Source organism: Lampetra fluviatilis, unplaced genomic scaffold, assembly GCF_964198595.1.
Source record: "Lampetra fluviatilis unplaced genomic scaffold, kcLamFluv1.1 SCAFFOLD_764, whole genome shotgun sequence".
NCBI classification, from domain to species: Eukaryota; Metazoa; Chordata; class Hyperoartia; order Petromyzontiformes; family Petromyzontidae; genus Lampetra; species Lampetra fluviatilis.
Window position 1 is genome coordinate 1 of NW_027621121.1, and position 21,235 is coordinate 21,235.

General features: G+C 53.7%; 1 protein-coding gene across 1 annotated transcript; it reads left to right on the forward strand.

Moving 5' to 3' along the window:
* The first annotated feature begins 991 nt into the window (after positions 1–991).
* UBAP1 (ubiquitin associated protein 1) lies at positions 992–20,469 on the forward strand. Its single transcript, XM_078885228.1, has 7 exons — positions 992–1,409; positions 4,273–4,317; positions 8,727–8,857; positions 9,885–11,021; positions 16,832–16,897; positions 17,590–17,691; positions 20,047–20,469. Exons 2-7 carry the CDS (start codon positions 4,290–4,292, stop codon positions 20,326–20,328), a joined length of 1,746 nt encoding a protein of 581 aa, XP_078741354.1. The 5' UTR covers positions 992–1,409; positions 4,273–4,289; the 3' UTR covers positions 20,329–20,469.
* Positions 20,470–21,235: the final 766 nt, after the last annotated feature.

Genomic DNA, 21,235 nt, shown 5'->3' on the forward strand with positions numbered 1-21,235 from the left:
GCCACGGGTCGACTGACTGAGACGACTGGCTGATGATGCACCACCTGTGCCCCCTACTGTGCCAACTTGCTGTGCTTTAGCCACCCTACTAGCAGCACTTGCCCCTACAGCCCTGCTAGAGGCTACCTGGGGGAGCTTTGCCTGTGTGTACATCATAGGCGCTGCTACTCGCCACTAGCAGCACTTGCCCCTACAGCCCTGCTAGAGGCTACCTGGGGGAGCTTTGTCTGTGTGTGTCTAACACTGCACTTGCCCCTACATCCCTGCTAGAGGCTACCTGGGGCAGCTTTGTCTGTGTGTGTCTAACACTGCACTTGCCCCTACATCCCTGCTAGAGGCTACCTGGGGGAGCTTTGTCTGTGTGTGTCTAACACTGCACTTGCCCCTACAGCCCTGCTAGAGGCTACCTGGGGGAGCTTTGTCTGTGTGTGTCTAACACTGCACTTGCCCCTAGAGCCCTGCTAGAGGCTACCTGGGGGAGCTTTGTCTGTGTGTGTCTAACACTGCACTTGCCCCTAGAGCCCTGCTAGAGGCTACCTGGGGGAGCTTTGTCTTTGGTGGATGTGAGCGGCGGGATTTCCGACTTAAAATGAGTCGCCGTTCTCGCTCCCAAGTCGTAAATCAAATTACTTCCGAAAGTAATCTGATTACTTTATGAAGTAATCCGGCACCTTCGGTCACATCCGAAAGTAAACTGGTTACGGTACTTTTAAAAGTGACGTAGGCGCGCGTCATCGCGCACACGGCGTGACGTAATGACGAACAAAAACAACGCATCAGCACGCGGACTCGTCGTGACGTCATCGCGTCGGGCACGACGTCATCGCGTCGCGCTTTCAACGCGATTCCAACAATGCGCGATGACGTCACCGGCCTGAATGACGTCACCACACGCGTCGACTGCTCTCTCGCGAGGGATACGGTGGTGCGCGATGACGTCACGAGTTTTGGGGGGTTTCCGGGGGGGGGGGCGTCAGGGGATCCGTGACGTCATCGCGCAAGACCCCCCCCCCTACAACCGTGACGTCACCGTCGACCATACCTCCCTGTTATTGGTCTGACGCAGGGAACGATGTTAATTGTATTAATCACCCGCTCCCCTCGCGACGACGTTTCGAGATGCTAGCCAAGCCCTTGGCCACTCGGACAAACTCGACGTTGCGGCAATCAACAGCCCATCGTTAACGCCTTCGCCGACGGAGTCCGCTTCTTAGGCCTCTAGGCCTACGGCCTCGCCTGGATTCCCGCCCCGGCTGGTCCCACCGAGGCCCCCGAGGAGGAGCCAGGCGAGCCCGAGGCTTCTCGGGGCCTAGACGGAAATTGAACGGCGAAATTTTACATTGAAACGCGAAGTTTGAAGATTTCACACATCGGAGGGGATCTGTGTTGGGTCAGCAGAGTGGGCCCGGGTGAGTGTCTTCGCGTCTGTGTGTGTCTCTCTGTGTGTCTGTGTGTGTGTCTCTGTGTGTGTGTCTCTGTGTGTGTGTCTCTGTGTGTGTGTCTCTGTGTGTGTGTCTCTGTGTGTGTGTCTGTGTGTGTGTGTCTCTGTGTGTGTGTCTCTGTGTGTGTGTCTCTGTGTGTGTGTCTCTGTGTGTGTCTGTGTGTGTGTTTGTGTGTGTGTTTGTGTGTATCTCTGTGTGTGTGTCTCTCTGTGTGTGTGTGTGTCTGTGTGTGTCTCTCTGTAGCTCTGTGTATGTGTCTGTGTGTGTCTCTGTGTGTGTCACTGTATGTGTGTGTCTCTGTGTGTGTGTCTGTGTGTGTGTGACTGTGTGTGTCTCTGTGTGTCTCTGTCTGTGTGTCTCTGTGTGTGTCACTGTGTGTATGTCTGTGTGTGTGTGTCTGTGTGTATGTCTGTGTGTCTGTGTCTCTGTGTATGTCTGTGTGTGTGTGTATGTCTGTGTGTGTCACTGTGTGTCACTGTGTGTGTGTGTCTGTGTGTGTCTCTCTGTGTGTCGCTCGGTGTGTATGTGTCTGTGTGTGTCTCTGTGTGTGTCACTGTATGTGTGTGTCTGTGTGTGTGTCTCTGTGTGTCTCTCTGTGTGTGTATCTTTGTGTGTCTCTGTGTGTGTCACTGTATGTGTGTGTCTGTGTGTGTGACTGTGTGTGTCTCTCTCTGTGTGTCTCTGTCTGTGTGTCTCTGTGTATGTCACTGTATGTGTGTGTCTCTGTGTGTACGTCTGTGTGTGTGTGTCTGTGTGTATGTCTGTGTGTGTGTCTCTGTGTATGTCTGTGTGTGTGTATGTCTGTGTGTGTGTCTGTGTGTATGTCTGTGTGTATGTCTGTGTGTGTGTCTGTGTGTATGTCTGTGTGTGTGTGTCTGTGTGTATGTCTGTGTGTGTGTGTCTGTGTGTATGTCTGTGTGTGTCTCTCTCTGTGTGTCTCTGTCTGTGTGTCTCTGTGTATGTCACTGTATGTGTGTGTCTCTGTGTATGTCTGTGTGTGTGTATGTCTGTGTGTGTCTCTGTGTGTGTCACTGTGTGTGTCACTGTATGTGTGTGTCTGTGTGTGTGTCTCTGTGTATGTCTGTGTGTGTGTGTCTGTGTGTATGTCTGTGTGTGTGTCTCTGTGTATGTCTGTGTGTGTGTGTGTATGTCTGTGTGTGTCTCTGTGTGTGTCACTGTATGTGTGTGTCTGTGTGTGTGTCTCTGTGTGTGTGTGTGTATGTCTGTGTGTGTCTCTGTGTATGTCACTGTATGTGTGTGTCTCTGTGTATGTCTGTGTGTCGCTCTGTGTGTATGTCTGTGTGTGTCTGTGTGTGTGTGTCTGTGTGTGTGTCTGTGTGTGTGACTGTGTGTGTCTCTCTCTGTGTGTCTCTGTCTGTGTGTCTCTGTGTATGTCTGTATGTGTGTCTCTGTGTATGTCTGTGTGTGTGTGTGTATGTCTGTGTGTGTGTGTCTGTGTGTATGTCTGTGTGTGTGTCTCTGTGTATGTCTGTGTGTGTGTGTGTATGTCTGTGTGTGTCTGTGTGTGTCACTGTATGTGTGTGTCTGTGTGTGTGTCTCTGTGAAGGGAGTGGTCGTGTAGCGAACCCGGCGACCTGAATTCAATTCTCGCTCACGGCCAACACCGGTGACGATTATCTGAACCGGTCCTGGGCCTCCCCTAGGTCAACTCAGCCTGAAATGACTACCTGGTGCGGTGTGTAGTAAACATCGCTACTAGGGAGACAAATGCGGTCGGGCGTGGTGCTGGCCACCCACCCCCTCGTGTACTGTTCCGGCCTTCATAGGTGCTCGCTAACAGCACTTGCCCCTACAGTCTGTTACAGGTTATAGGGGGATCTGTGTCTTTGTGTGTGTGTGTCTGTCACTGTGTGTGTCTGTCACTGTGTGTGTGTCTGTCTCTGTGTGTGTGTCTCTGTGTGTGTCTGTCTCTGTGTGTGTGTCTCTGTGTATGTCTGTCTCTGTGTGTGTCTGTCACTGTGTGTGTGTCTGTCTCTGTGTGTGTGTCTCTGTGTATGTCTGTCTCTGTGTGTGTGTCACTGTGTGTGTCTGTCTCTGTGTGTCTGTCTCTGTGTGTGTCTGTCTCTGTGTGTGTGTCACTGTGTGTGTCTGTCTCTGTGTGTCTGTCTCTGTGTGTGTCTGTCTCTGTGTGTGTCTGTCTCTGTGTGTGTCTGTCTCTGTGTGTGTGTCTCTGTGTGTGTCTGTCACTGTGTGTGTGTCTGTCTCTGTGTGTGTGTCTCTGTGTATGTCTGTCTCTGTGTGTGTCTGTCTCTGTGTGTGTCTGTCTCTGTGTGTGTGTCACTGTGTGTGTCTGTCACTGTGTGTGTGTCTGTCTCTGTGTGTGTGTCTCTGTGTGTGTCTGTCTCTGTGTGTGTGTCACTGTGTGTGTCTGTCTCTGTGTGTCTGTCTCTCTGTGTGTCTGTCTCTGTGTGTGTCTGTCTCTGTGTGTGTCTGTCTCTGTGTGTGTCTGTCTCTGTGTGTGTGTGTCTCTGTGTGTGTCTGTCTTTGTGTGTTTATGTCTGTCACTGTGTGTGTCTGTCACTGTGTGTGTGTGTCTGTCTCTGTGTGTGTGTCTCTGTGTATGTCTGTCTCTGTGTGTGTGTCACTGTGTGTGTCTGTCTCTGTGTGTGTGTCTCTGTGTGTGTCTGTCTCTGTGTGTGTCTGTCTCTGTGTGTGTCTGTCTCTTCACACTTCACGTGGCCTCAAGGTGCACATGGCCTGGCACAAGCGTCGTGGTGACGTCACCGCCACTTAGTGGCGAATTGCGGTTGTTGTTGTGTCTCTCTATGTGTGTGTCTCTGTGTGTCTGTGTGTGTCTCTGTGTTTCTAGACTGAAACGGAAACTCAATGGCGACAAGAAAGGAATCTGCGTCAGGTGAGGGTGGTGGTGGTGGTGATGGTTGTGGTGGCTGTGGCTGTGGTGGGGGTGATGGTTGTGGTAGTGGTGGTGATGGTTGTGGTGGTTGTCGTAGTGGTGGTGTTGGTGATGGTTGTGGTAGTGGTGGCTGTGGTGGTGATGGTTGTCGTAGTGGTGGTGTTGGTGATGGTTGTGGTGGTTGTGGTGGTTGTCGTAGTGGTGGCTGTGGTGGTGGTGATGGTTGTGGTAGTGGTGGCTGTGGTGGTGGTGATGGTTGTGGTGGTTGTGGTGGTTGTGGTAGTGGTGGCTGTGGTGGTGGTGATGGTTGTGGTAGTGGTGGCTGTGGTGGTGGTGATGGTTGTGGTAGTGGTGGCTGTGGTGGTGGTGATGGTTGTGGTGGTGGTGATGGTTGTGGTAGTGGTGGTGGTGATGGTTGTGGTAGTGGTAGCTGTGGTGGTGGTGATGGTTGTGGTGGTGGTGGCTGTGGTGGTGGTGATGGTTGTGGTAGTGGTGGCTGTGGTGGTGGTGATGGTTGTGGTGGTGGTGGCTGTGGTGGTGGTGATGGTTGTGGTAGTGGTAGCTGTGGTGGTGGTGATGGTTGTGGTGGTGGTGGCTATGGTGGTGGTGATGGTTGTGGTAGTGGTGGCTGTGGTGGTGGTGATGGTTGTGGTAGTGGTAGCTGTGGTGGTGGTGATGGTTGTGGTGGTGGTGGCTATGGTGGTGGTGATGGTTGTGGTAGTGGTGGCTGTGGTGGTGGTGATGGTTGTGGTGGTGGTGGCTATGGTGGTGGTGATGGTTGTGGTAGTGGTGGCTGTGGTGGTGGTGATGGTTGTGGTAGTGGTGGCTGTGGTGGTGGTGATGGTTGTGGTAGTGGTGGCTGTGGTGGTGGTGATGGTTGTGGTAGTGGTGGCTGTGGTGGTGGTGATGGTTGTGGTAGTGGTAGCTGTGGTGGTGGTGATGGTTGTGGTAGTGGTGGTGATGGTTGTGGTAGTGGTGGCTGTGGTGGTGGTGATGGTTGTGGTGGCTGTGGTGGTGGTGATGGTTTTGTGGTTGTGGTGGCTGTGGTGGTGGTGATGGTTGTGGTAGTGGTGGCTGTGGTGGTGGTGGCGGTGATGGTTATGGTGATGGTTGTGGTGATGGTTGTGGTAGTAGTGGTGGTGGTTGTGATGATAGTGGTTGTAGTGGTTGTGATGACGGTGGTGACGGAAGTGGTGGTGGTGCAGGTGGTGGTTGTAGTGGTGGTGATGGTTGTAGTGGTTGTGATGATGATGATGGTAGTAGTGGTTGTGATGATGATGATGGTGGTTGTGGTGGTGGTTGTGATGGTGATGATGATGATGATTATGATGGTGGTTATGATGGTGGTGGTAGTGGTGGTTGTGATGATGGTGGTAGTGGTTGTGATGATGATGATGGTGGTAGTGGTTGTGATGATGGTGATGATGGTGGTTGTGGTGGTGATGATGATGATTATGGTAGTGGTTGTGATGATGATGGTGTTTGTGGTTGTGGTGGTGGTTATGATGATGATTATGGTAGTGGTTGTGATGATGATGGTGTTTGTGGTTGTGGTGGTGGTGATGATGATGATTATGGTAGTGGTTGTGATGATGATGGTGTTTGTGGTTGTGGTGGTGGTTATGATGATGATTATGGTAGTGGTTGTGATGATGATGGTGTTTGTGGTTGTGGTGGTGGTGGTGATGATGATGATTATGGTAGTGGTTGTGATGATGATGGTGTTTGTGGTTGTGGTGGTGGTGATGATGATGATTATGGTAGTGGTTGCGATGATGATGTTGGTTGTGGTTGTTGTGGTGGTGCAGTAGGTGGTTGTGGCTCTCTGGACGGCGTTATGTTCCGCGTTGGGGAGTCGTTTCGCACCCCTCCCGTGGTGGTTGTGATGATGATGATGATGGTGGTAGTGGTTATGACGATGGTGGTAGTGGTGGTGATGATGATGATGATGGTAGTGGTGGTGGTAGTGGTTGTGATGATGATGGTGGTAGTGGTTGTGATGATGATGATGATGGTGGTTGTGATGGTGGTGGTGGTTGTGATGGTGGTGATGATGATGATTATGATGGTGGTTATGATGGTGGTGGTAGTGGTGGTTGTGATGATGGTGGTGGTAGTGATGATGGTGGTGGTAGTGGTGGTTGTGATGATGGTGGTGGTATTGATGATGATGATGATGGTGGTAGTGGTTATGATGATGGTGATGATGGTGGTTGTGGTGGTGATGATGATGATGATGATGATTATGGTAGTGGTTGTGATGATGATGGTGTTTGTGGTTGTGGTGGTGGTTATGATGATGATGGTTGTGGTTGTTATGATGATGATGGTAGTGGTGATGATGATGGTGGTGGTGGTTGTGGTTGTGCAGTAGGTGGTTGTGGCTCTCTGGACGGCGTTATGTTCCGCGTTGGGGAGTCGTTTCGCACCCCTCCCGTGGTGGTTGTGATGATGATGATGGTGGTAGTGGTTATGACGATGGTGGTAGTGGTGGTGGTGATGATGATGATGATGGTAGTGGTGGTGGTTGTGGTTGTGATGATGATGATGGTGGTAGAGGTTGTGATGATGATGATGGTGGATGTGGTGGTGGTAGTGGTTGTGATGATGATGATGGTGGTAGTGGTTGTGATGATGATGATGATCATGGTGGTAGTGGTTGTGATGATGATGATGATGATCATGGTGGTGGTGGTTGTGGTTGTGCAGTAGGTGGTTGTGGCTCTCTGGACGGCGTTATGTTCCGCGTTGGGGAGTCGTTTCGCACCCCTCCCGTGGTGGTTGTGATGATGATGATGGTGGTGGTAGTGGTTATGACGATGGTGGTAGTGGTGGTGATGATGATGATGATGGTAGAGGTTGTGATGATGATGATGATGGTAGTGGTTGTAATGATGATGGTGGTTGTGGTGGTGGTGGTGGTTGTGATGGTGGTGATGATGATGATTATGATGGTGGTTATGATGGTGGTGGTAGTGGTGGTTGTGATGATGGTGGTGGTATTGATGATGATGATGATGGTGGTAGTGGTTGTGATGATGGTGATGATGGTGGTTGTGGTGGTGATGATGATGATGATTATGGTAGTGGTTGTGATGATGATGGTGTTTGTGGTTGTGGTGGTGGTTATGATGATGATGGTTGTGGTTGTTATGATGATGGTGGTAGTGGTTGTGATGATGATGATGGTGGTAGTGGTGATGATGATGGTGGTTGTGGTTGTGGTGGTGCAGTAGGTGGTTGTGGCTCTCTGGACGGCGTTATGTTCCGCGTTGGGGAGTCGTTTCGCACCCCTTTCGTGGTGGTTGTGATGATGATGATGGTGGTAGTGGTTATGACGATGGTGGTAGTGGTGGTGGTGATGATGATGATGATGGTAGTGGTGGTGGTTGTGGTTGTGATGATGATGATGATGGTGGTAGAGGTTGTGATGATGATGATGGTGGTAGTGGTTGTGATGATGATGATGATGGTGGTAGTGGTTGTGATGATGATGATGATCATGGTGGTAGTGGTTGTGATGATGATGATGATCATGGTGGTGGTGGTTGTGGTTGTGCAGTAGGTGGTTGTGGCTCTCTGGACGGCGTTATGTTCCGCGTTGGGGAGTCGTTTCGCACCCCTCCCGTGGTGGTTGTGATGATGATGATGGTGGTGGTAGTGGTTATGACGATGGTGGTAGTGGTGGTGATGATGATGATGATGGTAGAGGTTGTGATGATGATGATGATGGTAGTGGTTGTAATGATGATGGTGGTTGTGGTGGTGGTGGTGGTTGTGATGGTGGTGATGATGATGATTATGATGGTGGTTATGATGGTGGTGGTAGTGGTGGTTGTGATGATGGTGGTGGTATTGATGATGATGATGGTGGTAGTGGTTGTGATGATGGTGATGATGGTGGTTGTGGTGGTGATGATGATGATGATTATGGTAGTGGTTGTGATGATGATGGTGTTTGTGGTTGTGGTGGTGGTTATGATGATGATGGTTGTGGTTGTTATGATGATGGTGGTAGTGGTTGTGATGATGATGATGATGGTGGTAGTGGTGATGATGATGGTGGTTGTGGTTGTGGTGGTGCAGTAGGTGGTTGTGGCTCTCTGGACGGCGTTATGTTCCGCGTTGGGGAGTCGTTTCGCACCCCTCCCGTGGTGGTTGTGATGATGATGATGGTTGTGGTTGTTATGATGATGATGGTGGTAGTGGTGGTGATGATGATGATGGTAGTGGTGGTGGTTGTGGTTGTGATGATGATGATGGTGGTAGAGGTTGTGATGATGATGATGGTGGATGTGGTGGTGGTAGTGGTTGTGATGATGATGATGGTGGTAGTGGTTGTGATGATGATGATGATGGTGGTTGTGGTTGTGATGATGATGATGGTGGTGGTGGTTGTGGTTGTGCAGTAGGTGGTTGTGGCTCTCTGGACGGCGTTATGTTCCGCGTGGGGGAGTCGTTTCGCACCCCTCCCGTGGTGGCCGCTCCACTTGGCCTGTCCCTGCCTGACCCACGCGGCCTCCTAGCACAGATGCAGGCTGTGAGTCCCACCACCACCACCACCACAACTATCACAACCACCACCACCACAACTATCATAACCACCACCACTATCACAACCAGCGCAACTATCACGACGATTGCAATCACAACCACCACTACCAAAACCACCACATCCACCACCACAATCACCACCACAACCACGACCACCATCATCACATCCACTACCACCACAACCATCACCACCACCACCACCACAACTATCACAACCACCACCACAACCACTACATCCACCACCACATCCACCACCACAATCACCACCACAACCACGACCACCATCATCATCATCACAATCACCACCACAACCACCACCACAACCACTACATCCACTATCAAAAACGACCACCATCACAACCACCATCACTACCACAACCACCACCACAACCATCATCACATCCACTACCACCACAACCATCACCACCACCACCACCACAACTATCACAACCACCGCAACTATCACGACGATTGCAATCACAACCACCACATCAACTACCAAAACCACCACATCCACCACCACAATCACCACCACAACCACGACCACCATCATCACATCCACTACCACCACAACCATCACCACCACCACCACTACCATCACCACCACCACTACCATTATCACAACTATCACATCCAAAACCACCACCTTCCTGTGTCTCCCCCCCACCACCCCTACCACCCCCCACCACCACCACCCCCCACCACCACCACCCCCACCACCCCCACCACCCCCCTCTCCCCACCACCACCACCACCCCCCCCCTCCCCCACCACCACCACCCCCCCCCACCACCCCCCCCTCCCCACCACCACCACCCCCCCCCTCCCCCACCACCACCCCCCCCCACCCCCCACCCCCCCCCTCCCCACCACCACCCCCCACCACCACCACCCCCCCCACCACCACCCTCCACCACCACCACCCTCCACCACCACCCCTCCACCACCCACCACCCCCCACCACCACCCCTACCACCACCCCCCACCACCCCACCACCCCCCCCCCACCACAGTATGACTTCTCTCTGGAGCGTCGCTGCCTAGCGGAGTCCTCCCGCGTCCTCGCTCGCCAGCGACAACTCCGCAAGCAGCAGCAGGCGGCATCATCAGCAGCAGCATCATCATCATCATCATCAGCGTCGTCGTCATCATCATCATCATCAGCGGCGTTGGCCGCGTCATCGTCGTCAGCGTCAACGTCCGGCGGCAAAGAGAACGGACCCTCGTCCGTCCACCCGCTGATGGCGACGCTCCGTCACGGCGACATCCTCATGCCCACGCCCGCTCTGGAGCGTGGTGGCGCTAGCGGCGGTGGTGGTGATGGTGGTGCTGGTGGTGGTGGTGGCGGTGCTGGTGGTGGCGGTGTCGGTTCTTCCGCGCCTCGCGACGGCCGCATCGACCTGGCCGACTTTGACCGCCAGGAGGACCCCTTCGACAACATGGAGCTGCAGACGCTCGATGACCGCGCCGAGCTACGGATCATCCTTGCGGGGCGCGACGGTGGTGGTGGCGGTGGTGGCGGTGGTGGCGGTGGTGGTGGCGGCGGTGGTGGTGGTGCCGGTGGTGGTGGTGGTGGCGTTGGCGGCGGCCGCATCGACCCCGCCGCCTTTGACCTCCGGGTTGACCCCTTCGACGGCACCAATCCGCGGACGCTTGACGGCCTCGCCGAGCTGCGGATCAACCTGGCGGGGCGCGGCGGTAGTGCCGCTGGTAGTGCCGGCGGTAGTGCCGGCGGTGGCTCCGCCGGACACGAGGACGACGACACAGGCGGTAGCCACGACGGCGATTGTCGGCAGGCGGTCTCGGCCGCTCGCCGTCCGTACGCCGGCCTGCCGAGCGGCGGCAACACCGGCGGTGCAGCCGCGTCGGCGGCCCCCTCGGCGCTGTGGGCGGTGGGGTCGGCAAACAGCATCCGCTCGCTCTCCTTCCCCACGCTCGCCGATTTGGAGTGCGATGGTGCTGAAGGCGGTGGTGGTGGTGGTGGCGGTGGTGGTGGTGGCGGTGGTGGTGGTGGTGGCGGTGGCGGCGGTGGTGGCGGTGGTGGTGGCGGTGGTGGGACTGTGGTGGTGCCGGTGGGGGGGAAGGCTCCCGGCGTTGCTGCGACGGCAGCGGCAGAAGAGGATGAGTGTGAATTAGTTTGGAGGATTGAGGTGAGCGGTCGCTGAAGTGTTTGTTCTTGGTTCTTTCGGTAAAGTCGTCACATGGAAGGGAAGTAATAAAAAGATGAAAATGAAACGTTATAAAATAATAAAATGAAGCTTAATTAAATGATAACAATAAAACATAATAAAATAATAAAATAAAACTTGATAAAATGATGAAAATAAAACGTAAAAAAATAATAAAATGAAGCTTAATAAAATGATAAAAAAATAAAACGTAATAAAATAATTAAATAAAACTTGGTGAAATGATCAAAATTAAACATAATAAAATAATAAAATAAAACTAGATAAAATAATAAAATAAAACATAATAAAATAAAACTTAATAAAATGAAAAAAATAAAACATAATTAAATAATAAAACATGTTAAAATTATTCTCACGACGTTTCGGCCACAACGCAAGCAGCCGTCCTCAGGTGCAGACCAGGTCTGTCGGGGAGACGGCGTCTGAATGAAACACCCACCACCACCACCACCACGCTCGGAGCGCCTATTTAAGCTGCTGGGTTGGAGGGGGAAGAGCGCCTGGACAAAAGTAGCAGAAGTGTTGACTACTATCCGTGTTGACTACTATCCGTGTTGACTACTAACCGTGTTGACTACTAGCCGTGTTGACTACTATCCGTGTTGACTACTATCCGTGTTGACTACTATCCGTGTTGACTACTAGCCGTGTTGACTACTATCCGTGTTGACTACTATCCGTGTTGACTACTAGCCGTGTTGACTACTATCCGTGTTGACTTCTAGCCGTGTTGACTACTAGCCGTGTTGACTACTATCCGTGTTGACTACTATCCGTGTTGACTACTAGCCGTGTTGACTACTAGCCGTGTTGACTACTAGCCGTGTTGACTACTTGCCGTGTTGACTACTAGCCGTGTTGACTACTAGCCGTGTTGACTACTAGCCGTGTTGACTACTTGCCGTGTTGACTACTAGCCGTGTTGACTACTATCCGTGTTGACTACTATCCGTGTTGACTACTATCCGTGTTGACTACTACCGTGTTGACTACTAGCCGTGTTGACTACTAGCCGTGTTGACTACTAGCCGTGTTGACTACTAGCCGTGTTGACTACTTGCCGTGTTGACTACTAGCCGTGTTGACTACTAGCCGTGTTGACTACTATCCGTGTTGACTACTATCCGTGTTGACTACTATCCGTGTTGACTACTAGCCGTGTTGACTACTATCCGTGTTGACTACTATCCGTGTTGACTACTATCCGTGTTGACTACTAGCCGTGTTGACTACTATCCGTGTTGACTACTAACCGTGTTGACTACTATCCGTGTTGACTACTATCCGTGTTGACTACTAACCGTGTTGACTACTATCCGTGTTGACTACTATCCGTGTTGACTACTAGCCGTGTTGACTACTATCCGTGTTGACTACTATCCGTGTTGACTACTACCGTGTTGACTACTATCCGTGTTGACTACTATCCGTGTTGACTACTATCCGTGTTGACTACTAGCCGTGTTGACTACTATCCGTGTTGACTACTAGCCGTGTTGACTACTATCCGTGTTGACTACTATCCGTGTTGACTACTATCCGTGTTGACTACTATCCGTGTTGACTACTCTCCGTGTTGACTACCATCCGTGTTGACTACCATCCGTGTTGACTACTATCCGTGTTGACTACTATCCGTGTTGACTACTATCCGTGTTGACTACTATCCGTGTTGACTACTATCCGTGTTGACTACTAGCCGTGTTGACTACTATCCGTGTTGACTACTATCCGTGTTGACTACTATCCGTGTTGACTACTATCCGTGTTGACTACTAGCCGTGTTGACTACTAGCCGTGTTGACTACTATCCGTGTTGACTACTATCCGTGTTGACTACTATCCGTGTTGACTACTATCCGTGTTGACTACTAACCGTGTTGACTACTATCCGTGTTGACTACTCTCCGTGTTGACTACTATCCGTGTTGACTACTATCCGTGTTGACTACTATCCGTGTTGACTACTATCCGTGTTGACTACTATCCGTGTTGACTACTAACCGTGTTGACTACTATCCGTGTTGACTACTCTCCGTGTTGACTACCATCCGTGTTGACTACTATCCGTGTTGACTACTACCGTGTTGACTACTATCCGTGTTGACTACTAGCCGTGTTGACTACTAGCCGTGTTGACTACTAACCGTGTTGACTACTATCCGTGTTGACTACTATCCGTGTTGACTACTATCCGTGTTGACTACTATCCGTGTTGACTACTATCCGTGTTGACTACTAGCCGTGTTGACTACTATCCGTGTTGACTACTAGCCGTGTTGACTACTATCCGTGTTGACTACTATCCGTGTTGACTACTATCCGTGTTGACTACTACCCGTGTTGACTACTAATGATGTAACTGGGTACGGAAGTGGCTATGTTAATGTGAGAGATTGGCATGAAATAACAGCTGACATAGGCAGGTAGGATGGAAACATCACTGTCAGTTCTGACTTTACCTGGTTAATAACGTCCTTCCAATGATTGCTCAGTTTGTACCCATCATCATGCTTGAAGTTGTGTCTGTGTTGATATATTACCTCCTGTGGCCACCAGTCCACACACTGCAGGCTGACTCCCCTGTCATTACCTCCCGTGGCCACTAGTCCACTCACACTGCAGGCTGACTCCCCTGTCACTACCTCCCGTGGCCACTAGTCCACTCACACTGCAGGCTGACTCCCCTGTCACTACCTCCCGTGGCCACTAGTCCACTCACACTGCAGGCTGACTCCCCTGTCATTACCTCCCGTGGCCACTAGTCCACTCACACTGCAGGCTGACTCTCCTGTCATCACCTCCCGTGGCCACCAGTCCACTCACACTGCAGGCTGACTCCCCTGTCATTGCCTCCCGTGGCCACTAGTCCACTCACACTGCAGGCTGACTCCCCTGTCATTACCTCCCGTGGCCCCTAGTCCACTCGCACTGCAGGCTGACTCCCCTGTCATTACCTCCCATGGCCACTAGTCCACTCACACTGCAGGCTGACTCCCCTGTCATCACCTCCCGTGGCCACCAGTCCACTCACACTGCAGGCTGACTCCCCCGTCTTTACCTCCCGTGGCCACTAGTCCACTCACACTGCAGGCTGACTCCCCTGTCATTACCTCCCGTGGCCACTAGTCCACTCACACTGCAGGCTGACTCTCCTGTCATCACCTCCCATGGCCACTAGTCCACTCACACTGCAGGCTGACTCCCCCGTCTTTACCTCCCGTGGCCACTAGTCCACTCACACTGCAGGCTGACTCCCCTGTCATTACCTCCCGTGGCCCCTAGTCCACTCGCACTGCAGGCTGACTCCCCTGTCATTACCTCCCATGGCCACTAGTCCACTCACACTGCAGGCTGACTCCCCTGTCATTACCTCCCATGGCCACTAGTCCACTCACACTGCAGGCTGACTCTCCTGTCATCACCTCCCGTGGCCACCAGTCCACTCACACTGCAGGCTGACTCCCCCGTCTTTACCTCCCGTGGCCACTAGTCCACTCACACTGCAGGCTGACTCCCCTGTCATTACCTCCCGTGGCCACTAGTCCACTCACACTGCAGGCTGACTCCCCTGTCATTACCTCCCGTGGCCACCAGTCCACTCACACTGCAGGCTGACTCCCCCGTCTTTACCTCCCGTGGCCACTAGTCCACTCACACTGCAGGCTGACTCCCCTGTCATCACCTCCCGTGGCCACCAGTCCACTCGCACTGCAGGCTGACTCCCCCGTCTTTACCTCCCGTGGCCACTAGTCCACTCACACTGCAGGCTGACTCCCCTGTCATTACCTCCCGTGGCCACTAGTCCACTCACACTGCAGGCTGACTCCCCTGTCATTACCTCCCGTGGCCACTAGTCCACTCACACTGCAGGCTGACTCCCCTGTCATTACCTCCCGTGGCCACTAGTCCACTCACACTGCAGGCTGACTCCCCTGTCACTACCTCCCGTGGCCACCAGTCCACTCACACTGCAGGCTGACTCCCCTGTCATTACCTCCCGTGGCCACTAGTCCACTCACACTGCAGGCTGACTCCCCTGTCATTACCTCCCGTGGCCACTAGTCCACTCGCACTGCAGGCTGACTCCCCTGTCATTACCTCACGTGGCCACTAGTCCACTCACACTGCAGGCTGACTCCCCTGTCATTACCTCACGTGGCCACTAGTCCACTCGTACTGCAGGCTGACTCCTCTATCATCACCTCCCGTGGCCACTAGTTCACTCACACTGCAGGCTGACTCCACTGTCATTACCTCCCGTGGCCACTAGTCCACTCGTACTGCAGGCTGACTCCTCTGTCATCACCTCCCGTGGCCACTAGTCCACTCACACTGCAGGCTGTCTGATTGAATGTGGCTCTGCTATCACCCACTCAGTGTGGCTGACGATGTTCAAACCGTTGTCTCTCTCGCACACGCACGCACACTCACACACACACTTACACACACTCACTCACACATGCACACTCACACTCACTCATACACTCACACACACACGCACACACTCACACACTCACACACACATTCACATACTCACTCACACTCACACGCACACACTCACACGCACACTCATACACTCACTCACACACACTCACACACTCGCACTCACACACTCACACACACACTCACACTTACACACACACTCACACATGCACACTCACACTCACTCATACACTCACACACACACTCACACACTCACACACACTCACATACTCACACACACTCACACTCACACACTCATACACTCACTCATACACTCACACACACACCCACACACACTCACACACACTCACTCACACACACTCACTCACACACACTCACACACACACACACTCGCACTCACACACTCACACACACACACTTACACACACACTCACACATGCACACTCACACTCACTCATACACTCACACATACACACGCACACACTCACACACTCACACACACACTCACATACTCACACACACTCACACACTCACTCACACGCACACTCATACACTCACTCATACACTCACACACACACCCACACACACTCACACACACTCACTCACACACACTCACTCACACACACTCACACACACACACTCGCACTCACACACTCACACACACACTTACACACACACTCACACATGCACACTCACACTCACTCATACACTCACACACACACGCACACACTCACACACTCACACACACTCACATACTCACTCACACTCACACACTCACTCACACGCACACTCATACACTCACTCATACACTCACACACACACCCACACACACTCACACACACTCACTCACACACACTCACACGCACACACACTCGCACACACACACACTCACACACACTCACCCACACACACACTCACACACACTCACACACACACTCACACACTCACACTCACTCACACACTCACTCACACACACTCACACACACACTCTGACACACACTCACACACACTCACACACACACACACACTCTGACACACTCTCACACACACTCACACACACTCACACACACACACTCACTCACACACACACTCAACCACACACACACTCACACACACTCACACTCACTCACACACTCACTCACACACACACTCTGACACACACACACACTCTGACACACTCTGACACACTCTCACACACACTCACACACACTCACACACACTCACACACGCAGGTCCCATCCCCCGCTCCCCCCCCATCTCCCCCCGCGTGCCCCTCCCCCCCCTACCCGTGTGAGCTCTCCGGATTGGCTACGGCCATGGAGGCCATGGGCTACCCGGGACACCGCGTGGCGAGGGCGCTGCGTTCCCGTGGCAACGACCAAGATGGCGTGAGTAACCCATGGCAACGGGGGCGGGGCCAGGGGCGGGCTGGGTGGGGGGGTTACGGGGGGGAGAAGGATCCTGTGACCCGGTGACCCAGTCACTGTGTGACCCCGTGACCCGCTGCGTGACCCCGTGACCCGCTGTGTGACCCCGTGACCCACTGTGTGACCCGCTGTGTGACCCACTGTGTGACCCGCTGTGTGACCCCGTGACCCACTGTGTGACCCCGTGACCCGCTGTATGACCCACTGTGACCCGCTGTGTGACCCCGTGACCCACTGTGTGACCCCGTGACCTGCTGTGTGACCCCGTGACCCACTGTGTGACCCGCTGTGTGACCCCGTGACCCACTGTGTGACCCGCTGTGTGACCCCGTGACCCACTGTGTGACCCCGTGACCCACTGTGTGACTCTCTCGTGACCCGCTGTGTGACCCCGTGACCCACTGTGTGACCCCGTGACCCACTGTGACCTTGTGACCCACTGTGTGACCCCGTGACCCGCTGTGTGACCTCGTGACCCCCCGTGACCCCGTGACCCACTGTGTGACCCACTGTGTGACTGTGTGACCCCGTGACCTGCTGTGTGACCCCATGACCCCCCCCCCCCCCCGTGACCCCCCCCGTGACCCTGTGACCCACTGTGTGACCCCGTGACCCATTGTGTGACCCCGTGACCCCCCCCCCCCCCCCCCCAGGTGTTTGACTTCCTGTGCTGGTGTCAGAAGCTCTGTGACAAGGGGCACCCCGAGGCTTTGGTTTTCGCGGCTCTCGATGCCTCGCCCAACTCCGAGTCCGAGGTCAGTGTCTAGCGCCACCTGCGTGGGTGGGTGGGTGAGTGGGTGGGTGGGTGAGTGGGTGGGTGGGTGAGTGGGTGAGTGGGTGGGTGGGTGGGTGAGTGGGTGGGTGGGTGGGTGAGTGGGTGGGTGAGTGGGTGGGTGGGTGGGTGGGTGAGTGGGTGGGTGGGTGGGTGGGTGGGTGAGTGGGTGAGTGGGTGGGTGGGTGGGTGAGTGGGTGAGTGGGTGGGTGGGTGGGTGAGTGGGTGGGTGGGTGGGTGAGTGGGTGAGTGGGTGGGTGGGTGGGTGGGTGAGTGGGTGGGTGGGTGGGTGAGTGGGTGGGTGAGTGGGTGGGTGGGTGGGTGGGTGAGTGGGTGGGTGGGTGAGTGGGTGGGTGGGTGAGTGGGTGGGTGGGTGAGTGAGTGAGTGTGCGAGTGAGTGATTGTATGAGTGAGTGATTGTATGAGTGAGTGTGTGAGTGAGTGTATGAGTGATTATATGAGTGAGTGTATGAATGTATGAGTGTGTGAGTGAGTGAGTGATTGTATGAGTGAGTGTATGTGTGAGTGAGTGTATGAGTGAGTGAGTGATTGTATGAGTGAGTGATTGTATGAGTGAGTGAGTGTGTGAGTGAGTGTATGAGTGATTGTATGAGTGATTGTATGAGTGATTGTATGAGTGTATGAGTGTATGAGTGTGTGAGTGAGTGAGTGTATGAGTGTGTGAGTGAGTGAGTGTATGAGTGAGTGAGTGAGTGTATGTATGAGTGAGTGAGTGAGTGTATGAGTGAGTGAGTGTATGAGTGAGCGAGTGAGTGTATGTATGAGTGAGTGAGTGTATGAGTGAGTGAGTGTATGAGTGAGTGAGTGAGTGTATGTATGAGTGAGTGAGTGAGTGTATGAGTGAGTGAGTGTATGAGTGAGTGTATGAGTGAGTGAGTGTATGAGTGAGTGAGTGAGTGTATGTATGAGTGAGTGAGTGAGTGTATGAGTGAGTGAGTGTATGAGTGAGCGAGTGAGTGAGTGAGTGTATGAGTGAGCGAGTGAGTGTATGAGTGAGTGAGTGTATGAGTGAGTGAGTGTATGAGTGAGCGAGTGATTATATGAGTGAGTGATTGTATGAGTGTATGAGTGAGTGAGTGATTATATGAGTGAGTGAGTGTGTGAGTGTATGAGTGATTGTATGAGTGTGTGACTGAGTGTATGAGTGAGTGAGTGTATGAGTGAGTGAGTGTATGAGTGAGTGAGTGAGTGTATGAGTGTGTGAGTGATTATATGAGTGAGTGAGTGAGTGTATGAGTGAGTGACTGTATGAGTGAGTGATTGTATGAGTGTATGGGTGAGTGAGTGTATGAGCGAGCGAGTGATTATATGAGTGTGTGAGTGAGTGAGTGTATGAGTAAGTGAGTGTATGAGTGTATGAGCGAGCGAGTGAGTGAGTGAGCGAGTGTGTGAGTGTATGAGTGTATTAGTGAGTGTGTGAGTGAGTGAGTGTATGAGCGGAGCGCCGGGTGGCTAAAGCACAGCAAGTTGGCACAGTAGGGGGCACAGGTGGTGCATCAGCCAGTCATCTCGGTCATCTCGGTCAGTCGACCCGTGGCACATGGGTCCGCCCCGTGACCTCCTGCCAGCGGGCGTTCGACACTTCACGTGGCCTCAGGGTGCACATGGCCTGGCACAAGCGTCGTGGTGACGTCACCGCCACTTAGTGGCGAATGGCGGTTGTTGTTGTTGTTGAGTGTATTAGTGAGTGTGTGAGTGAGTGAGTGTATGAGTGTATTAGTGAGTGAGTGAGTGTATGAGTGTGTGAGTGAGTGTATGAGTGTGTGAGTGATTATATGAGTGAGTGAGTGATTATATGAGTGAGTGAGTGATTGTATGAGTGAGTGATTGTATGAGTGTATGGGTGAGTGAGTGTATGAGCGAGCGAGTGATTATATGAGTGTGTGAGTGAGTGAGTGTGTGAGTGAGTGAGTGTATGAGTAAGTGAGTGTATGAGCGAGCGAGTGAGTGAGCGAGCGAGTGTGTGAGTGTATGAGTGTGTGAGCGAGCGAGTGAGTGAGCGAGCGAGTGTGTGAGTGTATGAGTGTATTAGTGAGTGTGTGAGTGAGTGAGTGTATGAGTGTATTAGTGAGTGTGTGAGTGAGTGAGTGTATGAGTGTATTAGTGAGTGTGTGAGTGAGTGAGTGTATGAGTGTATTAGTGAGTGTGTGAGTGAGTGAGTGTATGAGTGTATTAGTGAGTGAGTGAGTGTATGAGTGTATTAGTGAGTGAGTGAGTGATTATATGAGTGAGTGAGTGAGTGATTATATGAGTGAGTGAGTGAGTGATTATATGAGCGAGCGAGTGAGTGAGCGAGCGAGTGTCCTCCCCCACCCAGGTGGAACACTTCGTGTCACTTCTCTCCGGCTTCACTGACATGGGCTTCAGCGTTCACGAAGTGCAGCGGGCGCTTCAGGCCGTCCAGCGCAGCAGCAGCAGCAGCAGCAGCGGTGCAGCAGGAGGCGGGGGGGGCGCCCCCCTCCACCGTCACCACGGCGATCGGGGGGGAGCGGGTGGAGGGGGGAGCCCCCCCTCTCCAGCGGACCCGTCGCGAGTTCTGGAGGAGTTGGTGCTGAGCTCCTGCCATGGCGTGGGCGGGGGTGGAGTGGGGCCGTCGTGAAGCCCACCCACCCACACGGCCACCCACCCACCCACACGGCCACCGTGAACCCCACCCACCCACACGGCCACCCACCCACCCACACGGCCACCCACATGGCCACCGTGAAGCCCAACCACCCACACGGCCACCCACACGGCCATCGTGAACCCCACCCACCCACCCACACGGCCATCGTGAACCCCACCCACCCACCCACACGGCCATCGTGAACCCCACCCACCCACACGGCCATCGTGAACCCCACACACCCACACGGCTATCGTGAACCCCACCCACCAATCCATCCACACAGCCATCGTGAACCCCACCCACCCACCCACACGGCCATCGTGAACCCCACCCACCCACCCACACGGCCATCGTGAACCCCACCCACCCACACGGCCATCGTGAACCCCACCCACCCACACGGCCATCGTGAACCCCACCCACCCACACGGCCACCGTGAACCCCACCCACCCACACGGCCGTCGTGAACCCCACCCACCCACCCACCCACACGGCCATCGTGAACCCCACCCACCCACACGGCCATCGTGAACCCCACCCACCCACACGGCCGTCGTGAACCGCACCCACCCACACGGCCGTCATGAACCCCACCCACCCACACGGCCGTCGTGAACCCCACCCACCCACACGGCCGTCGTGACCCCACCCACCCACACGGCCGTCATGAACCCCACCCACCCACACGGCCATCGTGAACCCCACCCACCCACACGGCCGTCGTGACCCCACCCACCCACCCACACGGCCATCATGAACCCCACCCACCCACACGGCCATCGTGAACCCCACCCACCCACCCACCCACACGGCCATCGTGAACCCCACCCACCCACCCACACGGCCATCGTGAACCCCACCCACCCACCCACACGGCCATCGTGAACCCCACCC

Coding starts and splice junctions, on each gene's coding strand:
- UBAP1 (XM_078885228.1), top strand. CDS start 4,290: ATGGCGACAAGAAAGGAATCTGCGTCAG. Junction 8,858..9,884: donor TCCTAGCACAGATGCAGGCT/GTGAGTCCCACC, acceptor CCCCCACCACAG/TATGACTTCTCTCTGGAGCG. Junction 11,022..16,831: donor AATTAGTTTGGAGGATTGAG/GTGAGCGGTCGC, acceptor ACGGCCATGGAG/GCCATGGGCTACCCGGGACA.